The sequence below is a fragment of the Alternaria arbusti genome, assembly GCF_024043155.1.
Source record: "Alternaria arbusti strain BMP 1465 chromosome Unknown scaffold_6, whole genome shotgun sequence".
Classification (NCBI taxonomy): Eukaryota; Fungi; Ascomycota; class Dothideomycetes; order Pleosporales; family Pleosporaceae; genus Alternaria; species Alternaria arbusti.
This window is the reverse complement of record NW_026249946.1, coordinates 1,150,150-1,176,211: the sequence shown is the minus strand read 5'-3', so window position 1 is coordinate 1,176,211 and position 26,062 is coordinate 1,150,150. Positions and strand designations below refer to the sequence as shown.

The 26,062-nt window shown below is 54.0% G+C and overlaps 8 protein-coding genes across 8 annotated transcripts; 7 read left to right on the top strand and 1 right to left on the bottom strand.

Moving 5' to 3' along the window:
* Window positions 1-440: 440 nt before the first annotated feature.
* Window positions 441-1,145, top strand: J4E86_005610 (uncharacterized protein; the record flags this gene model as incomplete). Its single annotated transcript, XM_051446143.1, is given in 3 exon segments — window positions 441-891; window positions 983-1,104; window positions 1,116-1,145. The coding sequence occupies 3 exon segments, from the start codon at window positions 441-443 to the stop codon at window positions 1,143-1,145; spliced, it is 603 nt and encodes a 200-aa protein (XP_051302910.1).
* A 1,780-nt stretch (window positions 1,146-2,925) lies between these two features.
* Window positions 2,926-3,753, top strand: J4E86_005609 (uncharacterized protein; the record flags this gene model as incomplete). Its single annotated transcript, XM_051446142.1, has 2 exons — window positions 2,926-3,621; window positions 3,658-3,753. The coding sequence occupies 2 exons, from the start codon at window positions 2,926-2,928 to the stop codon at window positions 3,751-3,753; spliced, it is 792 nt and encodes a 263-aa protein (XP_051302909.1).
* A 1,726-nt stretch (window positions 3,754-5,479) lies between these two features.
* On the top strand, window positions 5,480-7,899 carry J4E86_005608 (uncharacterized protein; the record flags this gene model as incomplete). The annotated part of the gene is made up of 6 exons (XM_051446141.1): window positions 5,480-5,562; window positions 5,739-6,933; window positions 6,983-7,243; window positions 7,296-7,425; window positions 7,475-7,749; window positions 7,837-7,899. 6 exons carry the CDS (start codon window positions 5,480-5,482, stop codon window positions 7,897-7,899), a joined length of 2,007 nt encoding a protein of 668 aa, XP_051302908.1.
* A 626-nt stretch (window positions 7,900-8,525) lies between these two features.
* J4E86_005607 (uncharacterized protein) lies at window positions 8,526-11,012 on the top strand (the record flags this gene model as incomplete). Its single annotated transcript, XM_051446140.1, has 2 exons — window positions 8,526-10,562; window positions 10,617-11,012. 2 exons carry the CDS (start codon window positions 8,526-8,528, stop codon window positions 11,010-11,012), a joined length of 2,433 nt encoding a protein of 810 aa, XP_051302907.1.
* A 3,389-nt stretch (window positions 11,013-14,401) lies between these two features.
* J4E86_005606 (uncharacterized protein) lies at window positions 14,402-15,411 on the top strand (the record flags this gene model as incomplete). Its single annotated transcript, XM_051446139.1, has 2 exons — window positions 14,402-14,500; window positions 14,572-15,411. 2 exons carry the CDS (start codon window positions 14,402-14,404, stop codon window positions 15,409-15,411), a joined length of 939 nt encoding a protein of 312 aa, XP_051302906.1.
* Window positions 15,412-15,556: 145 nt separating this feature from the next.
* On the bottom strand, window positions 15,557-19,302 carry J4E86_005605 (uncharacterized protein; the record flags this gene model as incomplete). Its single annotated transcript, XM_051446138.1, has 2 exons — window positions 15,557-17,330; window positions 17,378-19,302. The coding sequence occupies 2 exons, from the start codon at window positions 19,300-19,302 to the stop codon at window positions 15,557-15,559; spliced, it is 3,699 nt and encodes a 1,232-aa protein (XP_051302905.1).
* A 1,830-nt stretch (window positions 19,303-21,132) lies between these two features.
* On the top strand, window positions 21,133-21,843 carry J4E86_005604 (uncharacterized protein; the record flags this gene model as incomplete). The annotated part of the gene is made up of 2 exons (XM_051446137.1): window positions 21,133-21,163; window positions 21,392-21,843. 2 exons carry the CDS (start codon window positions 21,133-21,135, stop codon window positions 21,841-21,843), a joined length of 483 nt encoding a protein of 160 aa, XP_051302904.1.
* A 941-nt stretch (window positions 21,844-22,784) lies between these two features.
* On the top strand, window positions 22,785-26,062 carry J4E86_005603 (uncharacterized protein; the record flags this gene model as incomplete). Its single annotated transcript, XM_051446136.1, has 2 exons — window positions 22,785-23,330; window positions 23,378-26,062. 2 exons carry the CDS (start codon window positions 22,785-22,787, stop codon window positions 26,060-26,062), a joined length of 3,231 nt encoding a protein of 1,076 aa, XP_051302903.1.

Below are 26,062 nucleotides of genomic sequence, written 5' to 3'. Positions count from 1 at the left end.
CTAGTTACTCAATAAGTCCAGTTCTTTGCGCTGCATTCGTGTTCAAGGGCGCAGTAAACTACAAGACCATCTTCTATTCCGTCAATTCCTACTATTTATACTCCCGACCCTTGCGAACTGACTAGTCTTTCAGCATAGCTTGTGAGGTTCGCACAAGGCTGAGAACGCCTCGTGCTTTGCCAAGGATATGTGGCTGAAGGGGAAGATACACGTTGGTTGTGTCATTGGGCAAAGTGCAAGTCTTGACGTCGAAAGGATCGTCTGCGGCATACTCAGTGCATCTGTTGGGGGGACGATGCTTGTACCCAGGCTGTGGGAGAAGACGGACAAGATGTATTTTAGCTGCCGAGGGTTCTCGGACGATCCAGCCTCTCTTGCACTATCTTATTTCCTTTAATTATCAATTTGATAGTAGACGAGCTGCTATTATGCTGCCGACAATGTCTTCATACATCTGGCTCGCATGCCTTCTCACATTCATCACAATCACCTCCGCGCAATCAGACAGCGACAGATGCGAGGGCAACACCACCACCTACCACGACTTCAACCTTACCGTACCCTTCCAAAACCTCTGCGGGAAAGACATCGGCGCCAAAGTTGACTTCCTCGATCCCACCTTCGAGGAAACCTGGTCTGATTGTATGGGCCGCTGCGTCAAGAAAGAGCCGCTGTGCTACGGCTTCGATTTCCGACCTCTCGGCGCAACAGAATTCGAAAATTGCTGGCTCATGAACGCTACGTTCGATGCGGCGACGGCTGTGTATCCAGGGTTTGTGATCGATGCGGCGATGTTGGCGCCGGATCTGGTGGAGGGGTTGGATGAGAGTTGTGAGACACTGGGGCTGCGGGGATGCTTTTTGAAGAATGGGAGGTTGGAGAAGGTGACGGGTATGTTTCCATAATCCCCATGAGCAACTAAACAATCGCTAACAATCGACGTGGACAGCTTCTTCGACTTCCTCTACCCCCACGTCTTCAGCTACCTCCACCAACACGAACGCGGCTTCCACCAACTCAAAGAGTCTCTCCAACGGCGCAAAGGGAGGGATCGCAGCCGGCATCATGGCTTTGGTGGTATTAGTAGCCCTACTCATCGCCTTTGTATGTATCAGGCGACGCAAACAAAGAGCGCGGGGTTATAGCACCGATGAAAGCGCAGCTGAAGTCTCAGCACACCATCAGATTGTGGAGATGCTGGCGCACAAAGGATCGTACAGCACAGCAGAGCTTCCCTGCCAAGAGACCGCACAAGAACTTGAAGGTACCGAAGGTGCCAAAGTACCCATACCGACAAGCGAACTCGAGGGAAGTTCACCAAAGAAACCAGAAACAATGTTTGAAGAAGTGGTGGTGGTGGACGCTAGAACACATAGACCCTGCCCTTGCCCGCCGGCAACCTGGATTTGAGGAAATGGCATGTGCAAACCTCCCTCTTTCCCCATTTAACCACCACGTGCCGTGACATCTCCCCGCCCGCCGCTCAAACAACCACCAACAAGTGAGACAACCCGCAATCTAAAACCCATCTTACCTGTCCTGCACAACGCGGACAACCCTTACCTAGGCTGTGCAAACAAGAACAAGGCTGCGCACAGCCGCCCTTATCCACACATGCATCCCCAGGCCCCCAAACAACAAAACAGCCGCCGCCCTAGTGCAAACAAATGGATCACCGTATCCGCGCACTCATAACTGGACTGGTTTGCTTACTCGTACCCTTGCGCCCCACGTTACGCCGTCCCAATAGTGGGAAGCTGCACAATTATGACAAGGCGTCTGTCTGGCTTGATTGCCCGTACGACGGTAAGCAACAAAGCGTGTGTCTGGGAGTTGGAAGGATTCGGGGTTTGGGTTGCTGCAGTGCGTGAGGCGGAGTGCGGCGTGCCTTGGAGGATGCTGCGGCTGAGCTGGAAGCCTGATCGGCTTATACGATGGGGTTGTCTTTGTTCATAGGTGGCCCTTGAGGCTGGAGAGGTTTGTTTCGTTTCCTGATCTTTTTCTCTCTTTTTCGCCTTTTGCCCGTTGGATTTGTGGTTGAAGTGCAGCCTTGGGTTTAGCTTGATATACCTGGGTACTGTAAAGATGCTGCCTTTTATCCGGAGCTTCACGACCACCGCATTTGACGACGATTTACCGCGATGTATTCCTTGGACTCAAGGATGTGAGAAACTCGGCGCGAGTACCTCAGAGACGGACGGGACAAGTACCGCACAAACGGAGGGAATTGGTTTCGCTCTGACAAGGACGCCGGGTGGATGGGGGATTTCTCCATCCGATGGCATTTCGGACATACAGCCATCACCTACCTTTGATGGCTTTGGCTCTAGCATCACACAACTTGCCGAACCTAGCACCCAGCTCACCTTCACGAGCTTAGGATTGCAAACGCCCTCAATCATAAGAACATCAATATCAACGTCGCAAAGCCAGACTGCCTCACCCAGCCAACTAACATCCGTAACGACGGAAGATCCAAGTCAGGCAACGGTCGCAACCCTGGCCGGAGTAGCAGCTGGCGACGAGACGAAGGGATTAAGCGCTGGCGCAGTAACGGGTATCGCCATCGGAACGTTCATCATTGGCGCAGCAATCGCATTCGCCGCCGCATTCTTCCTCTTTAGGCAGCGGAATAAACACAAGAATGCAAACGTCAGTAGCAAAGATTACCCAAGCTATGGCGACTCCGCGCCCGATCTGGGAATGATGCAACATAAAGGTGTCGGCAGTCTAGGAGGGCGGCACAGCCCATATGTACAGGTATCGCAAACACCTATGCCACCGACGCCCACTGCTGCATTATCTCCTCCGATGATAACGCCCGCGGTCGGGGCAAACGAATTGTCCAAGGATGTTACCTCTTTCCTACCACCTGCGGCAGATGACGATGAAGTGTGGAATGGCGTGTCGCACTTGTTCAGCATGATGCATGAGCATATCGAGAAGTTCTACCGCGACGTACATGCCTGTATCACTCCGAGTATGGAACCTTCAATCGCCAAGTTCGGCATCAAAGGTGTGGATATGGCGGAACTCTTGCAAGAATGTTCTAGTCCAACTGCAGCACTCAAGCATGCGCTCGTAGCATACGTACTGGGTATAACGGGGCCAAAGCAAAAAGGGGACAGGGAAGGCGCATTATTCCCAGAAGAGCTGGCGCATGTCGCAAATGGCGCCGACGTTGGATCAGGTAAACCTCCATCCCTACCCCTCGATCCGCGGAAGGCATTAAGCTCACACCCCATCCTAGATCCCGACTTCATAGCCGCCACCTCTCTCCACCGCCGCGTCTCCGTCTACCTCTACAGCACCATAACCGGGTACCCGAACCGGCGCAAATCCTGGATGGCGCAGTCAGAAACACGCGAAGCAGCCGAACATTTCTCGCTTACCTTCTTCCCTTGGGCGAATCCTACGTCTAGCGATCAGGACAGAGATGAGGATCTCGCGCGGATTATTACGGATGCGCTGACGGTGAGGATATGGTTGTTTGGGCAGTTGGATACGTATGAGTTTGAGTGGGAAGGGGTGGGAGAGAGGGGCATTGTGATTAATCCCGAGTTGGTGGAGAGGAAATGGAGGAGTGATAGTAGAGATGGGGGTGGGGATGGGGATGTGGTGGTACATGTAGTGGATGGCACTGTTGTTGCTATGTAGACTGATGAAGTCATTCCCATCTTTTCGCCATTGAGCTGCGAAGTCCCGTTTGAAGCGAGACACGGCTACTACGGCTTCTACTCTGGCCAGAGTTGAAACCAATCTCCGGGCATGCAGGCCGTTTGTTAATCCCAATGTGAAAGCATTGAGTTGGCTCATTTGAGGCGGCACAGTAAACTCATCGAGCCCGGGAGATATTTAAATTTGGCTATTGCTCTCCTGCGGGGCCCCGCAATGATAATGCTCCAACTAACACGTCTCTGTAAGTCGTTATTGGTCGGCATCTGCTTCAGCGTGCCCAGACCTGCCAACAGCAGCCAATACGGCATGCCGGTAGCTATGACGACGGCTGTTTGAATGCCAAGATGTGTATGGATGGTCGCATCGCGATCACTGTGTTGATCGCACATTAGACGCTACCGTAAACTACACTGCACATTTAAGCATGTGCACGAAGACATGCGCGTAAAGGCGCTCTCTCACAGGGCGTTCGCATGGGCTGTCAACCGAGGACGGAACATATTACCCTCTCGCACGGTGAAAGCTTAGCGCGAACTGCACAAAACACCACTCACAACAGCTAGCTCTTGTAAGTAATTCAGCACGCCATGCAAAAGTGTCCACTGTAAAGGACAACTAGCACAGACAAGCGGGAACAGATATGGCGACCAGCCCAACGGTAACAATTGCCGGTGCCTCGGATGGGTCCTGCGTCCCTCTTCCCCACGCCCGAAAGCTGATGCTTGCAAACATCGCGTGGTCAGGCCCATTCTTTGCAAAGGAACATGCGATCAGCTCCACAATCTGCCAGATATGTGGAACTTGTACTCTTGACAGTCTGGTCACAATGGGGTGCTTGGGGCTTGTGTGGTGTCATACCAAGAGCTTTGTAGGAGGGTTCGGCACCTTTGTAGCCGAGCTTGTAGCTTACGGGAGAGCTCCTGCTCTTCGACACTGCCCAGGTGATGACAGTTTTGCAAGTCATTATAGGCCGACTGCGCCGCCTGAATTCGGGCTATTGCGTACGGCCGGGAGATATTGTGCGGTCGCGAAGTTGCGAGCCGGCTGCCTGCCGAAGCTGTTTTCCTCAGGGTCGAGCATGGATATCTAGGTACATGGTGATGGTGAATAAGTGCCCGCCCTGATGAGCCAACATATCGCTGCGCGCGTTTACAGCATGTGAAGCAGGGCAAATTGGATGTCGCCAATTATTGGCAGTCAAGCAGATTGACGGCGGATCGGCACAGCAGTACAGTCTGACTGGCGTGGTGTGCTAGTGATCCGGAGAAACGGAGGGCATCACAGGATGCTATCCGTATTGGATCATGGTGCCGCCCACGGAATGCGTGTGGGCCCAGACAGAAGCCAGCAATAAGCTGTTCGTCATATTCCAGTCCCCGCAGCGAAGGTACGCGAGGGGTAAGGCGACATCACCAACGCCCTACTAGAGTCGCAGCTCATAAGAGTGCCGTTCGCCCATCTCGTGCTCTGCATTACAAACTCCCTCTCCCAACCGCGTCGCCTCAATCTCGAACCTTGAACAGCCACGCGAAGCTCCACTTAAGCAGCTGTTTCCCGAACATTCACCAACTTCACTCCGGCCCCTGCGGCAATCAAGCGTACCGCCGACCCCTTTACCCGGAATTGAGACATATAACTGTTCTGGACAATCCGTCCGTCTCTGACCTGCGATCCTGCCAGACTACGCTTCTACGCTGGTGAAGCTGGTGAACTGTCCCTCGACGCGAAATTGCAGCGCGCCGAAGCCGAGCTCCTTTGCCCCGCCAGCCAGGCTAAATAATCCACATCGACCAGCCCAGACATGTCTGAAGGAGACGTCAAGCCGCCCGTCGTGGCCGAAGCCCACCAGGTGGACACATTCCACGTTCCCAAGGCGTTTTACGAGTGAGTCTCTCTGTTTGTTTGGTCATTACATCATGCACCAAGACAATGACAGCTGCGGCGTCATCCAAGCTCCAGAGCTCGCGGGTGGGCGGGGTGACCCCGCGCCGCCGAGCGTTTGGCCGACAACCAGATCGCGATCGCATCCAGACGAGAGCACGCAGCTAACGCGCGCACAGCAAGCACCCGCACTCGAAACCGCATCTTGAGAACCTCGAAGAGTACCAGAAGCTGTACAAGGAGTCCATCACAGACCCGAAAGCTTTTTGGGGCCGACTCGCGCGCGAACTGCTCACGTGGGAGCGCGATTTCCAGACTGTGTCCTCGGGTAGCTTCGAACACGGCGATGTCGCGTGGTTCGCGGAGGGCAGACTGAATGCCAGCTACAACTGTGTCGACCGTCATGCCTTCAAGGACCCCAACAAGCCTGCCATCATCTACGAGGCCGACGACGCGGGCGATGGCCGCATCATCACATATGGAGAACTCCTCCGCCAGGTCTCGAAGCTGGCCTACACACTGAAGGAGATGGGTGTGAGGAAGGGCGACACCGTTGCCCTGTACCTGCCTATGATTCCAGAGGCCGTCATCTCCTTCTTGGCCTGCACACGTATCGGTGCCGTCCACTCCGTTGTCTTCGCGGGCTTCTCGTCTGATTCGCTACGCGACCGTATCATCGACGCAGAGTGCAAGGTCGTCATCACCACCGACGAGGGCAAGCGTGGCGGCAAGACCATCAGCACAAAGAAGATCGTCGACGATGCTCTCAAGCAATGTCCCGGCATCAGCCACTGCCTGGTCTACAAGCGCACCGGCGCCGAGGTTCCCTGGACCAAGGGTCGCGACTGGTGGTGGCACGAGGAGGTGGAGAAGTACCCCAACTACATTGCGCCAGAGTCGATGAACTCGGAAGACCCTCTTTTCTTGCTCTACACCTCAGGGTCCACCGGCAAGCCTAAGGGTGTCATGCACACAACCGCAGGCTACCTCCTTGGCGCAGCAGCAACCGGAAAGTACGTCTTCGACATCCACGACAACGACGTCTTCTTCTGCGGTGGTGATGTGGGTTGGATCACAGGTCACACCTACGTCGTGTACGCCCCTCTACTGCTTGGTGTAGCTACCGTCGTCTTCGAAGGCACACCCGCCTACCCCAACTTCTCGCGCTACTGGGACATTGTCGACAAGTACAACGTCAGCCAGTTCTACGTCGCCCCCACTGCGCTGCGGCTGCTCAAGCGTGCGGGTGACGAGCACGTCAAGCACAAGATGAAGAACCTCAGGATTCTCGGATCTGTTGGTGAGCCAATTGCCGCCGAAGTGTGGAAGTGGTACTTTGAGATTGTCGGAAAGGAGGAAGCACACGTTGTTGATGTGAGTTGCGGCTGAGTACATTCATAGACATTATTGTTGACTGAGACAGACTTACTGGCAAACTGAGACTGGCTCCCACGTCATCTCACCTATGGGAGGCATCACACCCACGAAGCCCGGATCCGCATCTTTGCCATTCTTCGGTATCGAGCCTGCGATCATCGACCCCGTGTCTGGCGAGGAGATTCACGGCAACGATGTCGAGGGTGTACTGGCCTTCAAACAGCCGTGGCCCAGCATGGCCCGCACAGTTTGGGGAGCACACAAGCGATACATGGACACATACCTGAACGTATACAAGGGCTACTACGTGAGTTTGGGCAAGCTGATTACTTAGATGCAAATTCTAATAATATCTGCAGTTCACTGGAGATGGTGCCGGACGTGACCACGAGGGCTATTACTGGATCCGCGGACGCGTTGATGATGTTGTCAACGTCTCGGGTCACAGGCTGTCTACCGCTGAGATCGAAGCCGCGCTTATTGAGCACCGTACGTTATGTCCGAAAGTCCGATATGCAAGTTGCTGACGGTTGCGCAGACCAAGTGGCTGAGGCCGCCGTGGTGGGTATCAATGACGAACTGACGGGCCAAGCTGTCAACGCTTTTGTAGCGCTGAAAGACGGCACAGAGTCAAGTGACCAGGTGAAGAAGGACTTGGTGATGCAAGTGCGCAAGTCGATTGGACCGTTTGCGGCACCGAAGGCCATTTTTGTGGTGCCAGATCTGCCAAAGACGCGATCCGGCAAGATCATGCGCCGTATCATGCGCAAGATCTTGGCGGGAGAAGAGGACCAGTTGGGCGACATCACAACAGTAAGTCTGAGTTTTGCCAATATTCTTCTCTTGTTGACGGCGATGACGCGTACTTGGTGGGATGATGTTTACTAACGCCTCCGACAGCTTTCGGATCCGTCGGTAGTCGACAAGATCATCGATATTGTGCACCAGTCTAAGAAGAAATAAACGGCTCGACTTGGCTCGGGTGGGCTTGGTTGCTATGGGAGGGAAGCATACGAAGCTCTGCTAGTGTGGAGGGAACAAGCGCCGAGCAATGGCAGTCCTATAGTGAGACGCAGGCAGTATGCGCGCTGAGGCATGACCATGCTGTGTTTGTTTGGGCGGCCGCCGTGCGCGCCTCTATGTTTAGTACGGATATAGTACGAATATGCAGCTGCTAGGTTCACGTTGAGTGTAATTTTTGTGCATCCGGGTGTTCCTGCGTGGAGCAACACGACAACAAACGCGCGAATAGCGGCGCAACGGCGTATACAGATACGAAGCTGAGCAGTCTATTGCGCAGAGGTGCAGCCAGGGTGGATAGTTTCATTCGTGTCGCGCCCAGACCCCTTCGCTGTCCGCTTGCCGGCCGCCAAGACGGTGGCTGGCCCTTCTGCACAGCCCCCCTGTAGACGATTACGACTCTCCATTATCGCTCGCCATCGTTCACCCAGCGTATAGCCTTTCGCCTCTACTAGCGTTTCTTCTGTATACACGTACTTTGCCTACCCATGTCTCTCGTTGCGTTGTCGTAGCTTTCGCTTTTTACCACGCTCCCCATCTTCTCCTGAGCGGAGGAGCACCGCCACACGATGCGCATCTTTGGGAGTCTCCGGGCCGCCATCACCATCGGCCTCGCCACCATAACAGCCGCCTCCTCACACGCCCGCCCACCATTGCAGAGCATTGCGCTCGCTAAGAATGCCGACATCCTCACACAAACACATCGCGTGACCGCCGTCTCGTCGTTCGACCTCGCTTTCGATGTCTCCGGCAAGCGCATCCGCCTGCGCCTCGAGCCCAACCACGACCTCTTCGTCGACGGCGGCCGCATCACACATCTCAACGCCGACGGGTCAATAGCGCGGGAAGAGCCGATTGAGCGGTTGCGACACAAAGTCTACAAGGGCACAGCATGGTTGAAGAGGGGGAACCGCTGGGACGAGGTCGGCTGGGCCCGCATAGGGATACGCAAGGACGGGCTGGAACCGCTATTCGAGGGCACCTTCACCGTAGACCACGACCACCACCATGTCAAGACGGCGACGAACTACAAGTCGGTGCGGAAAGCCGACGACCCAGATGTAGACCTGCGCGACAAGGAATACATGGTTGTTTACCGCGATTCCGACATGAAGAACTCTGCCGACAACGACGAGGAGCGCATGGAACTGAGGAAGCGGGCAGACAGCGTCAAATGCCCGTCAGATGAGCTGCTCTTCAACACGCAGACAGACCACCCGGTCTTTGCTAGCATGCGCGCCCGCGACGTCTCACCCGCCACGTCCCCGTCACTCATAGGTGCCATGTTCAAGCGACAGGACGACTACCAGCCCGGAGGCAACGGTGCAGGTGTCGACCTTTCTTCCACCATTGGCAGTACGGCCGGATGCCCCGGCACGCGCAAGGTCGCCCTCGTCGGTGTGGCCGCCGACTGCACCTACGTCCGCTCCTTCAACGGTGACAAGAACGCGACACAAACCAACATCATTGACGCCATGAACTCGGCTTCTGAGCTGTTTGAGAGTACCTTCAACATCTCCCTCGGCTTGGCCAATCTGCTCATCACGGAACCTGAATGCCCAACACAGCAACAGCAGGCGACACCATGGAACCAAGACTGCAGCGGCAGCATCACTATCCAAGACCGTCTGAACCAGTTTTCCACATGGAGGGGTCAGCAAAACGATCAATATTCACACTGGACATTGCTATCTACCTGTAACACCGGATCCGCCGTTGGACTGGCTTGGCTTGGACAAGCCTGCACTACAGGCTCTCAGGACAACAGCGGAAACGCTGGCGAGCAAGTCGCTGGTGCCAACGTTGTTATCAAAACTCAATCCGAGTGGCAGGTCATTGCTCACGAGACGGGACACACCTACGGTGCTGTGCACGACTGCACGTCACAATCCTGCGCAAACAGCGACCTGGTCAGCGCACAACAATGCTGCCCCCTCAGCCAAGGCAAATGCGACGCCGGAGGCGGCTTCATCATGAACCCTTCAACCTCCGACGGTATTTCCCGCTTTTCTGCTTGCTCTATTGGAAACATCTGCTCTGCGCTCGGACGTAACAGTGTCAAGTCTCAGTGTCTTACCAACAACCGCGATGTCGCTCTTCTTACTGGTCCAAACTGCGGCAACGGTATCGTTGAAGACGGCGAGCAGTGCGACTGCGGTGGCGCCTCAGGCTGTGAGGGCAACAAATGTTGTAACCCCGACACTTGCCAGTTCATCAATAACGCCGTGTGCGACGATTCCAACGAAGACTGCTGCCGCGACTGCGGTTTCGCTCCTGCCACCACCGTCTGCCGCGCTTCCGTTGGCGATTGCGATCCACAAGAGACGTGCACTGGAAGTTCGCCATACTGCCCCGAGGACAAGACCAAGCAGGATGGCTCAGACTGTGGCGATGGCCTTAGCTGCGCTTCCGGACAGTGCACGAGCAGAGACATGCAGTGCAAGACCATCATGGGTAGCTACACAAAGGGCAATGACACGTATGCCTGCGACAACAGCAACTGCATGATCAGCTGCGCAAGCCCAGAATTCGGAGCTAGATGCTATGGAATCCAGCAAAACTTCCTTGACGGAACAAGTTGTACCGGTGGAGGTCAATGCAGTAACGTAAGTTCTCCTCGACTACTCTCCTACCTCAGTCAAAACACTAACACATCACAGGGTGTCTGCGAAGGCGGCTCCGTCGGCAAAGAAATCACCACCTGGATCCAACGCCACCTCCCCCTCGTCATCGGCCTCGCAGCCGGAATCGGCGGCGCCCTCCTCCTCTGCATCTTCTGCTGCTGCCTGCGCTCCTACCGCCGTCGGTCCAAACTCAAGAAATACGCTCAGGCTCCCCCGCCCATGCCTTATCAATCCAGCGGTAGCTCAAGGAGAAATCGAAGCGGACCTATGGGCCCTCCCCCCATGGGCCAATATAACAACGGTTATCCTCCTCCGCAGGGACCGCCACCATCAAATGGTGCAGCGGCGCCGTGGCAACCAAATCCGCATGCGCCGAATGGGAATGTGCCCATGCCGCCACCGGTGCATAGGAGTAGTGTGCGGTATGCGTAAGCTATTCGTTTTCTGTCTTATTTTTGTTTGAAAGGACTATATCACGGTCATTTACACCCCCGGCATTGGAAGCTGAAGGGATTTGGGCGAATTCTTGCATCGTTAGCGGCGTTTATTCATACTTTTGTTTCGTTTGTGTGATTCTTAGTGGTAGGGTGGTGGGAAGCCTGCCGTTTTTTGCATTAGGGATTGGGATGGACAGGGTGGTAGGAGATGGTGTTGGTGTAGATGTGGTGGAAAGAAAGAAAGAATATATCCCTCTTTGTGTGCATATTTTGTCTTTTGCGTATCGTCTACCGCGTGTCAGTATATTCATGGTTTGCGCGACTGGAGTAGAGCCTTTTTGCTTTTGCCTCGGGCAGCCGGTGGATCTAAGCGCTTGTTGTCCTGCACTGCGCCTTCCAGCCTTCGTGCGACCCGCCACACCACTCTCTCGCCAACCCCGCTTCATGGCCCACATCTCTTATCAGTCTTGGGATGTATCTTCTTCCTTCTTTGCTCTCGTCTTAACTTTCTGGTTGCGTCCTGCATGCGATACCACTTGAAGATGTGGATGGCTTCGAATTATTCTTGCAGACATTCGCTTGCCGTTGTACTGGTGCACAAAACCCAATCGCGCTGATTCTTTAACGCGAACGAGGCTGAAGACGCACAGCCGCCCGCGATGGCAGGCTGCAACTTTACATAAGAGTGTGAGCACACCCTCGATCACTTCTAACATTGCTTCCACATCCGCTCTTCACGCCTGACCTGTCTTGTCTGCCCATGATGGACCCGGAGTCGTATCAAGCGTTCTTGAACACTGCCGTGACAGAGCCAGAGCCTCATCACCCACTTCCGGTTCATAGCTGCAAACACTGCCAGCGTGTCGTACTCCGCCGGGAGCATGTCACGCAGCCGTCATGTCGCATCTACCTTCCGCACACCATAACCGAGGTTCGACGGGCTGTGGGAGACAATTGTGAGCTCATGATGTGCTTCGCTGCTGCATTATGGCCCGAACATAACCGTCACTGCTCTGGATGCCCCGGATGCAAAGATCCCTCGCTCTGGAATATGAGTAAACTGATTGAGCTTGGGCACGTTGCTCAAGGACAATTTTCGATTAGCCTGTCACGAACGGACTTTCTTTCTCCGAATTCTCTTGCACTGAAGTTCTGGTATCACAATCAGCTCGGAAGTAGAGATTCAAGTCGCAATAGGATGATAGCAAGAGGGGTAACAGGTGAGCCAAAGCAGAATGCGGATAGACTTCTGTTTAACCCCAAATAGGAGAAGCTGCCAGCGAAGTGGGTTCAGTGATTAGAGGAAGTTACAATGCAGATGTAGCTTCCAACGCAAGTCTGACACAAATGTCTCGATGGCTCAGAGAATGTCACTTTTCTCATACTCTTTGCCGGCAGGAGCATGTTGACTTCATGCCGACAAGACTATTGCAGATCGAATCTGCTACAGGCAAGGCGAGAATTTGTTTGGTTGAAACATTGAAGACTCATTTGGTCAATTGGGCAGCTTTGAGCTATGTCTGGGGCGGGGATCAGCCCCTCAAAACCACTGCTGCTTCAATTGCCGAAATGAGAGCAGGAATCAGAGTAGAGAGACTTCCACAAACACTCCAAGACGCCATCACGGTCTGTACAGCTCTCGGTCTGAGTTACCTTTGGGTAGATGCGCTGTGTATCATACAAGACGACAATGGTGATCTTTTGCAAGAGTTGGCATCTATGCCCCAGATCTACCGAAGAGCGTGGGTCACGATCTCAGCATCGACATCGGCAAGCGTCACGGAAGGATTCTTACAGGGACGGTGCTACTCTCATACGCTAATGCCCATCTCACTACCATACGTCACTGATGATGGTTCGCGCGTTGGCGAGATTGTATTTATCAACGATCGTGCCAAATGCAAACGCAAACTCGAACCCATCAACTCTCGCGCCTGGACCTATCAAGAGCGACGTCTATCACCAAGAGTTATCGATTTCAGACACCAGCAAGTCGTTTTGTATTGCTACACCAACAAGCAGTGTCAAGGGTATGGCTCATCGTTAGGATGGTCGAATGCGGAGAAACAAGAAGGCCTTCTTTATAGGCCTTTGTCGAATCAAGAACGACTCTTGCCAACATGGCATGGGATCGTAGACGACTACGTGACTCGTAAGCTTAGTCTCCCTTCCGACAAGCTTAGAGCGCTATCAGCTCTAGCCGACTTGTACAAGCAACAGAGAGGTCATACCTACATTGCAGGTCTCTGGAAAGAATCGTTGATCGACGATCTTTGTTGGAGAGTCGACAGGCATGAGCAGCTTCTGCGACCGAAAGAATACCGTGCGCCTTCGTGGTCCTGGGCTGCTATCGATAGAGACCCCCAACTCAGCAAAGGAATCTATCCCCTAAATGACGAATTAGAAAGAGATGCTCTAGCCATTGTCATTGACGTATCAGTCAACCAGGAACCAGCTAACACGACCTTTGGTGAGATACGTTCAGCATCTTTGACGATGGAGGCACCCGTTATGTGGACAACGTGGAAGTCTCATTCGTTCCGGAAGCCGCGATTTGGAGACCCTATCAACTGTCACCGTGTCGAGTGTTATGCGGATTTCGAAGAAGACCCTAGTATGATGGAAGATTGGGTACTTGACCTTTGGAACACCGACGATCTGCCTGGTGTTCCGGTTTTGCTCGTCTTATTGAGCCTTGTAAAAGAGGGTGCAAGGTGGAAGGCTTGTTATTTCGGGTTGATACTTACACAAGTGTCGGAAAGCGTGTACCGTCGAGTAGGGGTTTTCCTCGATCCCCTTCATACAGATGAAGTGCGGGAGGCTCGGGCGCACCATTATGCTCATTTCAACATGCAGAGAATCATTATCATCTGATTCCGTCGGATTTTGTCACAAGGTCCCGCAGGAGCAGGAATCAGCCGAAGACAGCGTTTTCATGACCATCAATGTTGATAGCATATGCCTTGATCTTATGGCTTAAATCGATACGGCTTTTGCATAAGTACGGATCAAAGGGTTGAATGCATATAGATGTTCCTTTCTTCGTAACGGGAGCGGGGCATCATCGAGCGCGCTAGGCGCAGGGAAAGGACCTCGGAAGGCACGAGGAGCTTTCGCGACATACCGGTCCATCGCGTACCACAATATTAATCTTCTCGTTTCTACAGTTTTGCTAACTGGCGAAGACGCGAAAGCAGGATGGTTTTCGCGACATTGTCGACTACAGGATCATCTACCGATCTGCCCCACCGCAACTGCCGTGAACCCTGATTAGCGATGAAGTCATCGACGTGACATTTTTAATCACGACGCGTGAAAGAAAGACGACCATTTTCTTTACGGAACCAGAAGTTTGATAGGTCACACACGTGTTCGACATTCAAGATGCTAGCACTCACCAGCGCGACAGGCAAGCTCGGCGGCGCCGTGCTCAATGCCATCCTCGACAACAAGCTCATCGACCACAAGGAGCTTGTAGTATGCGTACGTCTCTCTCTCTCTCTTCCTATATGTTATCCCCAATTCCCAATCCTCATAACTAACAACTCTCGCAGACCTCCAGCGACCCTTCCTCCGAGCGCTTCTCCTCCCTCCGCGCCCAATCCATCACCCTGCGCCAGGCCAACTTTGATGACCCCTCCTCTCTCGCCAGCGCATACAAAGGATGCACATCCCTCTTCCTCGTCTCCACGCCCCGAATCGAAATGGACTACAATAACGCGCCCCTCTGGCACGGCCGCGAAGCCCACCACCGCGCCGCCATCGATGCTGCCTTGCAAGCAGGCGTGCAGCACATATACTACACCTCGCTCGGCTTCGCGAACCCTTCTAAAGCCGGGGTCATGCGCGCGCACATCAGGACAGAAGCGTATCTGTCCGACCTAGCGAAGGAAGGGAAGTGCACGTACACGGTGATTAGGGAGGGACTGTACAACGAGAGCTGGCCGTTATATTTCGGATACTACTTCGGGCTCAAAGAGGAGACGAGGAAAGATGTTCTTGTCGCCGGGAATGGCAAGGTGAGCTGGACGAGTATACCCGATATGGCGTTTTGCACGGCAAAGGTACTTGCTGCGCCGCGCGAGCAATGGGCTGGGAAGACGTTTTATCTGTCGCAGAAGAAATCTCATTCGCTGAGTGATATTGCGCGCATTGTGAGTAAGGTACGGGGCGAGGAGGTCAAGCTCAAGGTTGTGAGTAGGAAGGAGTACGAAGATTACTATGTGAGTGAGAAGGGCATGGAGAGGCCGAGTGTGGAGTGGTGGAGCAGCACATATGATGCACTCAAAGATGGCGAGTGCGAGATTGATGATGGGACGCTGGAAGGGTTGCTCAAGGAGGCGGGGAGGACGCCGAAGCCGTTGGAAGAGACGATTGAGGAGATGCTGAAGTAAGGCAGTGAATAGTAGGATAATATATACTCATTCTTCATCTTCATGACTAGCGTCTACTCGTACAGCATATACATGCACCATTCTTCTCCACCCGCTCATCCACTTCCCTAACAAACAGCCATCTCCTACCTACTTCCCTCTTCGTCTATATCCTCACCCTCGCCGCACTCTCATTCCTCTCAGCAATCATCCCAAACCCAAAGTCCTTTCTCCGCTTGTTCCCCTTCCGATCACCGTACTGCTCGTCGAACTTCTTGATCGCGCTCAGACTGCTCATGTCTTCGCTGATACTGGCGCTGATTTCCTGCAGCGCTTTGTCGAAATGGCGCGAGTGTAGGATGCGTTTCTCGGGGAATGTGTAGTTTTGGCCGCGGACGAGGTGTAGGGCTTTTGGTGGTGTTGATAGCGAGGAAGGTTGTTGTTGGGAGGATTCAGAGGCTGTGGATGTGGCTGCGGTCGTAGATTCCGATGGAGATTCCGGGTCAGAGGTAGGTGCGGGCTCAGGCTCAGACTCTGTACTGGCCTTTGCAGCAGCAATGGCGGCTTGTTCGTTCTCTTCCTTGACGCATGCGAGGGCGGCAGAGACGGCAATGTTCTTGAGATCACTTCCGCTGTAGAATGGCGTTCGCTTGGCGATGTCTGCTAGATCGACAGAGTCATCAAGTTGTTCGCCCTTGAGATGTATGCGTAAGATCTCTTTCCGGTCGGCCTGCGTAGGTAAATCTACCAACAATCGTCTGGGTAATCGGCGAATGACAGCGTCGTCCAAATCGAAAGGTCGGTTTGTAGCTACCATGACAAACACGGAAAGGTCATTGAGGCCGTCCCACTCTTTCAAGAATTGGTTGAGTATGTCGCGATGCGACGTGCGTTCGCGCATTGCGTCTCGGGATGCAAAGACAGCATCTGCTTCGTCGAGGAAGACGATGCATGGTGATAACTTCCGTGCGAGGGAGAATATGGCTGCCACATTCTTCTCGCCCTCGCCCACATATTTGTCCATGATTTGGCTGCCGGAAACTTCGAGTACCGTACTGCCACTCTCCTTCGCTACGGCCTTGGCTAGAAGCGTTTTTCCTGTGCCTGGAGGTCCGTATAATAAGGCGCCAGATATCTTCTCCGTCGCTAGAATACCATAGCTAAACGCCTCAGGACGTAGTAGTGATAATGAGGTAATGGTTCGTATCGAATCTACCGTCTCGGTGGGCACATGTACTTGGTCAAAGGTCGTTTTGATCTGATCCGGGTCTGCGATACCGGGCATGAGCCGCTTTTCGTGCTTGTTGGCTGTAGATGCTATGCGTTGCAAATTTCGTTGACGCTGCATGCTCTTCTCGTCTGGACGTTTCCGGCCCAGGTCTGCCTCAAACCCTCCTTCCTGGTTACCAAAAGCGTTTTTGGAGCGTTTCGGGATCGATGCCGCAGCCTTCTCGAAAGAGGTGTATTTAGTTGTGTCACTCGACTTTAGCAGGCCCATAGCAAGCGCAACATGTGCCCAGCTTACTTGCGCCGGTGCGTCTTCAGAGGTTACTGCCTCGCTTGCTGGGCGTGTGATAAGCAGGCCGAGAGCTGTCAATGCCACCCTGTGTACCTCATCGTAACTCAACACACGGCTGAACTGTGATGAATGGAAGATAGGCGCCCATTCGGCGAAGCGGAAAGGACTTTGCTCCAAATTCGAGATATTCGCAGCCGCCGCTGGATCTAATGAGCGAAGCATGTCTTGGATATGCCATAGATTGATGCGTCGGAATTTATCTTTTTCTGCTGTTGAAAGGTCAATCGACGACGCAGAGTTGCTACCCAACGATGCGAGAGCTTCGTCGAAGTTTGGTGTACTACTGCTGCCAGACTCTGATGCGACGACAATGGTCCTGAAGAAGCCGCTTTCGCCTTCGCTTTGGAGAGCACGAACTCCGCTGGTGTGTGTTAGCTTGGCCATTTTTACGTTGCGGGTACTCCTTACCTGGCGGATAGTTCAGGCGTAAGGTCGCGTGAACAAGTGCTTCCCACAATCATGACGCTTTCTCCAGCACTACGGCGCTTGCGAACAAGCTCTTCCAGCTTCTGAACGATGCGGCCACCATAGTGTGTAGCATTTAGTTGTTTGAAGTCCGGGATGTAGATAACTTTAGACTTTGTCGGGGCGTTGAGCGTTCTCGCAGCTGATCCAACTTTAACAGTCATGCTGATGTCTGCCTTTGCAGGAGACGGCAAGGCAGAGTTGAGTTCAAGCTCGGCACCTTCTTGCTTCAGAGAGTAGTCGAAAAAGGCAGGAGCTTTTGACGATGTTTGAGACTCTTCAGACGAGCTGGAAGGTTGTGTATTTTCGACAAAACCACGGCTTTGCTTCAGATCACCCGCATCAATCAGTGCGTCTAAGAGAGCGGCTAACTTCAGATCCTCAAGCTGTACGTCCCCAGGGTTCTGACTGCGCCCAGACTCATCGACTGTCGCATCAGACGTTCCGAATTCGCCTGATGAGAGGCCCATGCCCTTCAAGCTTTGCGTCATAGCCCGCAAGGCAGGTGAAAGAGAGCCTTTTAGAGATATTATGGAGAGAGGTATAGCACGAGGGCGCATTGAATTGGGGTCAGGCTGATCCGTCGACGAAGACTGATTCCACTCGGAGTCGTCCTGAGCAATAGATTCTTCTATGTCCCTCATGAGATCGCCGAGATCTGTGTTCATGCGGTATGCTTCGTAGCCCAGCGAGCGTATCGAACGTGGTGATGGCTCTGCTCCTTCGCCAAGGTAATCTCCAGCAAGATGAGCAAGGTCTTGAGCTTTTAGGACAACAACGTCAGCGCCCATTTCGAGAGCAGTAGATGTTACGCATTCATCTATCAATGGCTCGTGCTCAGCCATGGGTGAGTGAAGGCTAAGGTTTGTCTTTGTAACAGGGAACGAGTCGCCAGCTGGGTGTAAGGAGGAAAGAGACGCAGCCATAGTAGCTCGAATCTCAGCAACGACCAAGGACGATAGGCGTCTGGAGTTGCCCGCCTGCCGAGTCTTTGCGATTTCCCGTTTCCTCGCAACCATGCCCAATTTGGCACTCTGTTTCTTCATGGCCTCGATCTTCTGGCGCGGATCCATGTCTTTGTCGTTCTGGATCTTGCTCAGCTTAGACCAAGCGTCCATGAAAGCAGTGTCTTCGGTGATTGTGGATATGGGTACTTCGTCCGGGCGCCCTGCTTCGGTGCTAGCGACTGCTTCGTCATTCCGGATTTGTGACTGGTGTGTTTCCGCCTGATCGATCGGTGCCATCTGCTCTTCCAAATACTTCTCCACCTTGAGCTTCTCGTGGTCGTCCAGGCGCCTGTTCCACAGGCCACGCACTAGTCGCGACAGGATCTGGGTAGCGTCCGAGTCGCGTGGAGCCGGTATGGTGCACGCGGCATGCTCTCCGGATTCAGCATGAGCGACTTGGACAGAGAGAACCGTGGGCGCATTGGCTACTTGTGGGTCTCCGAGATATTGTTGACGGCGTAGTACCCTCTTCTTCAGAAACCAGTCTGGTATGTGGACAGGCGGCAGCCCTTGCGTCTTCTTCCCCCGCTGCTGGCGTCGCAAGGCAGCCGAGTACCTGCGTGAGGTTTCCCGCGATCGCTGCAGCTTCTGTGCCAGAACCTCTGGGTCTTCTGATGCTACCACACTGTCGGCGGGCTCCTCCACTGCTGCTGCTGCCGACTTCTCTCGGTCCGCCTTGTTGACGTCATCTTGGTCGGCGGGTGTGCTATTGGGCGCGGGCGGTGGGTTCGCGGCTTGGGCGAGGGTGCGGGTGGTGTGGAATGCTCGTAATCGTGGTATCGAAGGGTAGCGGCGGCCGCGAATAAAGCGCGCTGGAGGTCGTTTCGTAGACACTCGCAGTGCGGACCGAATCACGTACATACGGACGTCGAAGGCGCTCCCAGAAGTGGGGAGGAAGGGAGCCTACAGGAGTTGGCGTAGGCTGCAGAGGGGTGGAGGCAATGCGCGGCGCTGCGTCTGATGGCGATAACCATCGTCAACTTTCTTTGATATTCCCCAAGCAAGGGTCCACCCAAGACGCGCCGGCTATTCCCGCCCTATGTCCATCTTCTACCACAACACATCGCGATATATCTGGCTGCGACTGCGATGCTAATTCTACTCCGTTGATCCTTGTTAGTGATCGAAAATGTCCTTAATGCAAAGGTAATGCATGTCAACACAAATAGATGGGCAAGCTATGACGTAGGCGATGCAGCGGGCATGCGCGCATCAAGAGACATCGAGATGAGCGAGTTCGCATGTGCAAACGAGGCAGCATGCTGCGTCGTCCCATACAAACTACCATGGGAGCGGCCAGCTTCTGGCCAAGCTAGGAATATGTGCGCGAAAATGGAAGCTTCTTATTGACCACAAAGTTTGGTAGACCACTCAGTGCCTTCCATGTCGACATCAGGCCTAGAAGAGTACAATGACTCCAACTTCGATTATATGCAGCATTCTGAAACGGCTTTGCCACACTGTTCAACAGTTCATACAACTTGGATATGGTGATGGAGCAAGTGGGTCAGGACTGCGTGCCCGTCTAATGCGGAACCTATAGTCTGTCCATGCACTTGGATGTTTTTGAATGGGACCTGACTCCGCTGCATCTCACCAACCGGAGGTCTCAAAACCTGAGCGTGCCAACGCAGTTTGCAACTGGCATGTGTTGGATGGCCTAAAGATGCCCGGGATGGGGCGAGTGCCTCATATGATATGACACTGGATGGTACCACGGATCGGTAGCGACTCGAAAATTCAACAATGAGCGGGACCATAGTTCGCGCATGGTGTTGCCTACATAACTTCCGCGACGGCAAGGAGAATGGGAAACAGACTTCTCACGTATAGCTCTTAAATAGTAGGACGGTATTCGCACTCCTGTGTACTCTTGATACACAGATACCTTTTGTCGCTATAGAAAAGATGAACGTCTCCGATGCTGAACAAGCTGGTAAGTTTTGCACCTTTGATTCTTTGTGTAGATGTGAGCTTACTTCGACATCAGTCGACAGCGCCCAGCCTTCGCTCCGCGAGAAGTCGCGCTCCAGACAATCCAGCATATCCAGCATATCCACCCATCCAGATGCCGAAAATTTTGGTGACCGTATAACACGGACACAACAATGCCGCATCCTGGGCTCGACCTGTCTGATGGCATTTACGTTAGTTGGCCTCAACCAGGCCTTTGGGGTGTTCCAAGCACACTACGGACGAGAAGCGGCTGTCACGGAAGGCGTCCTCCTTCAGACCGAGCTATCCAAACGCCCGTTGATCTCGGCGATAGGGTCGTTAGGGAATGGAGGGCTCTTCGCCGCCTTTGGAGTGTTCTACTACCCGCATCTTCCCCAATTAGGAGGTCGCGTTAGATCTTTGTGCGGATTAGGCACGGCGTTTGTTGTGATCGGATTCGCAACTGCAGTAGCCAGCCACAAGGTGAGTAAAGCTTCCCAACTGCTCTCGCATCAGTCACTTACTAGGACGCAGTTGGCAACACTTGTTGCGTGTCAGGGACTCCTGGTCGGCCTTGGAACCGGCATTCACATCTATCTTCTTGGGCCCATATTACCAGAGTACTTCCCACAGCGGAGCGGCCTCGCACAAGGTAGCATGTTTGCATGCGCGGCTCTAGGGAGCACGGTATGGGTCTTCGCACTGACAAAGTTACTCGAGACGCTCGGTATCCGATGGACATTGGGAATTCTCTCCATGTTCAGCTTCGCAGTCCTGTCCATTTCTAGTGCGCTCGCTCTCCCACCGCGGAAGTTCGAAAGGCGGTGTACCGATATAGTCGGTTGGAATGTCTTCAAGGATCCGCTTTTCGCTTCACTCGCAGTCGCAAACCTGGTACATCCGTTGACGATGGCAATACCCATGGTGTTCGGGCCTGAGTTTGCTCAGTCCATAGGAACAGGCATCATCCACGGGTCATACCTTTTGGCCATCAACACAGGAGTAGGGATCCCAGGTAGGCTATGCACCGGCTGGCTGTCAGACAAGATTGGACATCTGAACATGCTCATTGTTGCCACTGCTGTGTACGCCATCACAACGTGGGCATTCTGGCTATCTGCTGCAATGGGGAGCAACGTGGGACTCTACATCTGTATGAGCGTCTGCCACGGGCTGAGCAACGGCGTCTTCAACGTCGTTATCAACTCGGCACAGAAGATGCTGTTTGGCTCCGAGATGTACTACCCCAAAAGTGGTATGATGACCAGTATACGCGGAGTCGGTTTTGTCATCAGCGCACCGATAGCAGGCGCGTTGGTGTCGAGAGTCGCCGATGTAGACTTGCAAGGCAGAGACTTTGTCAGGGTGATTGTTTATACCGGATCCTTGTTGACGATCTCGCTGTTCTGTCTCTTGAGCGTTCGATGGTTGGATGCGAAGAAGAACGGGTGGAAGCTGGTGCGTTAGTCTCGAAGTTGAGTACGGGTCGGGCTTGGGGGAATAAATTGCTGGTGTGTCGGCGTATTTCTGAAGGATGTTAATGTAGTTGAATGGCGCGCGAAGCTCCTACTTAGTGTTCCGTCCTGCTCTTGCCATGATAGCGTAATTGAGATTGTCTTGTGGTACACCGATGAGACTTGTACATGTGTGCGCCCCACTTTTCGAATGCTGCACTTGTTCCTTTCCAACGCGATACTCCACTGCGCCGCCCGCGGTGGACACTAGAGCATGTGGATATTCTCAACCTCGCTCGTTGCTATGCGAAGTTGTTATTGCACGGCGTGTACACACGTATACTCTGCCACGTCGCAGCACTCGGTGCAGGTACTGGCCCGACGTGCCAGGGCTACCTGGGAGATGCATGACTGGGTCGCACAACAGCCGGACACCTGCGTCGATGAGCCCTGCATATCGGAGCTTCTCACGATGTCATCAGATTGTGCAAGTCGCGAAGTCGACGGGAGTGCCTGGGGAAATTGGTGTGGCTGGACGAGATTGTGATGATGCATGGTGATAGGGTTTAGCGAGCTGCACTCCGCCTGTTCCTCGCGCCGTAGATCGTCGCTTCCTTGCGTGTCGTGACCGCCCAAACAAAGGCCCCGTCGAGCCAATTCACCCTCAGATGCGCGTCGCCGTCTGATGCACGACCGCCCAAGCTGCAGCTTCTTTGCCCCTTCACCGTCACCACTCTAGACCGCACTCACCCCGCTCAATTGCGCGCTCACGTCCCTTTTTTGATAGCGGCCGGATCCCCGTTCCGCAGTCGCAGCAGAGAATCCCTACCAACCACGCGATATTCACCTCACCTCGCCCTCCCCCAGCAAGCAGGCGCGCCTAGTGCCATGACGTCTTTCTGAGATGTCTGCTAGCCATCGCAAACCTCCTCCACCACTGACCTGGAGGCCGCGATGTCGCTTACGCCCTCCAATCCCCGGATGATGAGCCCAGCCATCGGGTCCGGCATCAAGCTCAATCCCTCTCCCTCCCCATTCTTCAAGACGACCCCGCGCTCGCCCGTCAAGGCTGGACGCGCCGAAGCCAGCCTTGCCTTGCGCCAGGTCATCGGCACCACGACCAATTCGGCCAATGCCTTTGACAGCCTGCCGTCGGCGAGCACCTTTGGCTACACGGCGGGTGCTGCCGCTGTCATTGCGTGCATAGACGACCAAGGCCGTGTCACCCAGCGCTTCTACCGCGCACGCCCGACCACCAACCCCATCAATCCCTCGGCTTCCATCTATGGCGGGCCATCCACCCCGACCCAGAATGAGAGTCGCAACCGCACCGCCGTCTCGTTGCGCGACGCCGGCTTCGGGGGCTCACCACTCCCGTCGCCCAGTGCGCCCGACTGGGCAGACTCGCCGAGCAACAGAGCTTGGAACATGAAAGAGAAGATCAAGGCGGCAACCTGTGTCAGCTTCAGTCCTGACGGGAAATTCTTCGCCGTCGGAGAGGTGAGACATTTGTCGACTTCATGCTGCATCATCCTAACTTATTCCAGACGGGCTACAAACCGCGTGTACTCATCTTCTCTGCCTCATCAGACGCCCCCTCGGACACACCCCTCACGTCTCTCTCGGATCACACCTTCGGCGTCAACTGCGTAGCCTTCAGCCCCGACTCGCGCTTCCTGGCTAGCTTGGGCTCAGCCAACGATGGCTTTTTATACATCTGGCACATCAACTCCCGCACCGGAGCTGCCACGCTGCATGCTAGCAACAAGTGCGTCAGCCACATCAATCGGATGGCATGGATGGGAAACAAGCTCGTCACTGTCGGTGTCCGCCATGTCAAGGTCTGGAAGATCGATGACCTCAACGCCACAATGCGCATTAGCAAGGCGCGCCAGAGCGATGTTTCGTTCCTCTCAGGTTCGACCCATAAGACATTACCAGGGAGAAACTGTATCCTGGAGAATTTGAAGGAGTCCACATTCACAAGCGTCGTCGCTATAGCCCGGAACAAGGCCATCGTGGCTTCTGACAAGGGAGACATATGTCTCATCGACGATACCGAATCTGACCATCGCTTCTCGAGACTAGTCGATGCCGGCTTTCCTGTCAGTTCTCTAGCAGTCGACGTCAAGGGACGACTTCACATCGCCGGTAGCCAAGGCGCGCTCAAAACCTTCAACATAAAGGAGATGATCGGAAGACTGACTCCCCCGCCCTCGCCTCCACCGCGCATAGAGTCTCCATCCATCTCGGTCACGGACAGCAGTCAGATCGGTGTGATTGCTTGTCTCAAAGACTACCTTATCACTGTCGATGCACACCGAGCAATTCGACTGTCGCAACTGTGCTCCGAAGACGACGAAGGCGTCGTCGGCAACGTCGTCCACACATTGCCTGCGCACGGGCATGCTGTGTTAGGAGTACACGCTGGTCTCATACAACCAAACGTTTTCGAGGCTTCATACTACACATGGGCAGCTGATGGGACTGTCATCTTCTGGAGTCAAGGATCCTGTAAAGGTTCGCTTCAAGTACAGCTTGAGCAGCTGGACGATCCCGAGGCCGTTCCGAACGAGCTACGGACAGTTCGTGTCTCTGCCGATGGCGCTTTCCTCGTCGCAGGAGACAAGTATGGCGTTCTGCGGTTCATCAATTGCAACACCAAAACCTGCACATTAGAGTTCAAGGCTCACGCCAGTGAAATCACTAGCATCGCCATACACGAAGAGCCGAATATCACTTTTGTCGCATCCGCCAGTCGAGATCGCACCGTTCAAGTGTTCACCCGATTAGAGCAGACCTGGGATCTACTGCAAACCTTGGACGAGCATGTGGGAGCAGTTAACGGGGTTTCCTTCTCACGAAATGGCGCTCGTCTAGTCTCGTCTTCCAGCGATCGAAGCCTCGTCGTTCGCGAACTGTTGTCTCTCGAGGAGGCTCGTGGAACGACCCGCGCTTTTGTCATGTCACGCGCTATCATGTTGAAGGCAACCCCAGTGTCGTCAGCCTGGGACGTTGATCAGGATGATGTCTTGCTTGTGTCAACCATCGACCGTCAGGTCCACAAATTCGACATTCGAACAGGTCAAAGTCTCAGCAACTTCCGTGCATGCGACACTGATGGTGGGGATGCCGTTGTTCTATCTTCTCTAGTCCACATACCACGTAATTGGGGCGCTCCACTAATAGCTGGTGTGTCGAGCACCGATAAGTCGATACGCGTTTACGATGAAAGCGGCTCTTTGGTTGCTCGTGACTGGGGCCATACTGAAGGTGTCTCTGACATCGCGCTTGTGGAAACACCTGGGCAAGTGAGTGAAGAGTTGGGCGAGAAGTCACTGGTCACAGTAGCAGTAGACGGGACTATATTTGCATGGGCTTTGGCTTTACAGGCTCCCAATCGTCAAGACATATCAAAGTCGATGGATTTGCTCGCCCCAAATACGCCTTCCAACCAGGATCTGCTATCCAACAAGCCACCTCTACGACGCGTATTCTCACAATCCGAATTAGCACGTTTTCAACGCTCCCCCGTGGAAGAGACTCCTCCGAACACTGGGAGCAAGTCACCAAAGCTGCGTAAAAAAGTATCAAAATTCTCCTTGGCTCCAACGCCGAAACTTGATCCATCTCCTATGCCTACAAGTTCACGCGAAGGCCGAATAACAGCATGGAATGGCGGGGGTACAATACGCAAGAACAAGAACCGCTCCCCATCGCCACCTAGCCCTAAAAACCCGCAACTCGGCAAACGTCGCGCCTCCATGGACGCCAGAAGTCGCGCGAAAGCACCTGTCAGCGACTCTAGCAAGATCGGAGCGTCGACCGAGAGTTTATGCAGGACCTTGCGAGCCTACAGGAAACGTCTTGCAAACACTAGTGATACTATTAGCCCAGAGATAGCGAAAGAGGTCGAGAGGGAGCTTGCGGCTACCGCGAGGGCAATTGGGGAAAGGATAAAATCCAAAGCTTTTGAGGAGACGGTCATGGTCAAATTACTGGACCAATATTCCGAACGGTTGGTGACCATGCTGGATGAGAAAATCGCAGCTAGCGTAGCACAACGGGTACGCGAGAGTAGCGTTGGCAACTTCTCAGACAGTGCAGATTCGCCCGTTCTTGCACAGCATCCGTCAAGAAGTAGAGCGGGCAGTGAGGAAATTGGAGCGGGTCGTGTGGATGATTTGGAATCGGGGACCGAGGCCCTGGTCTTAGAGACCACGGAAAGGTGA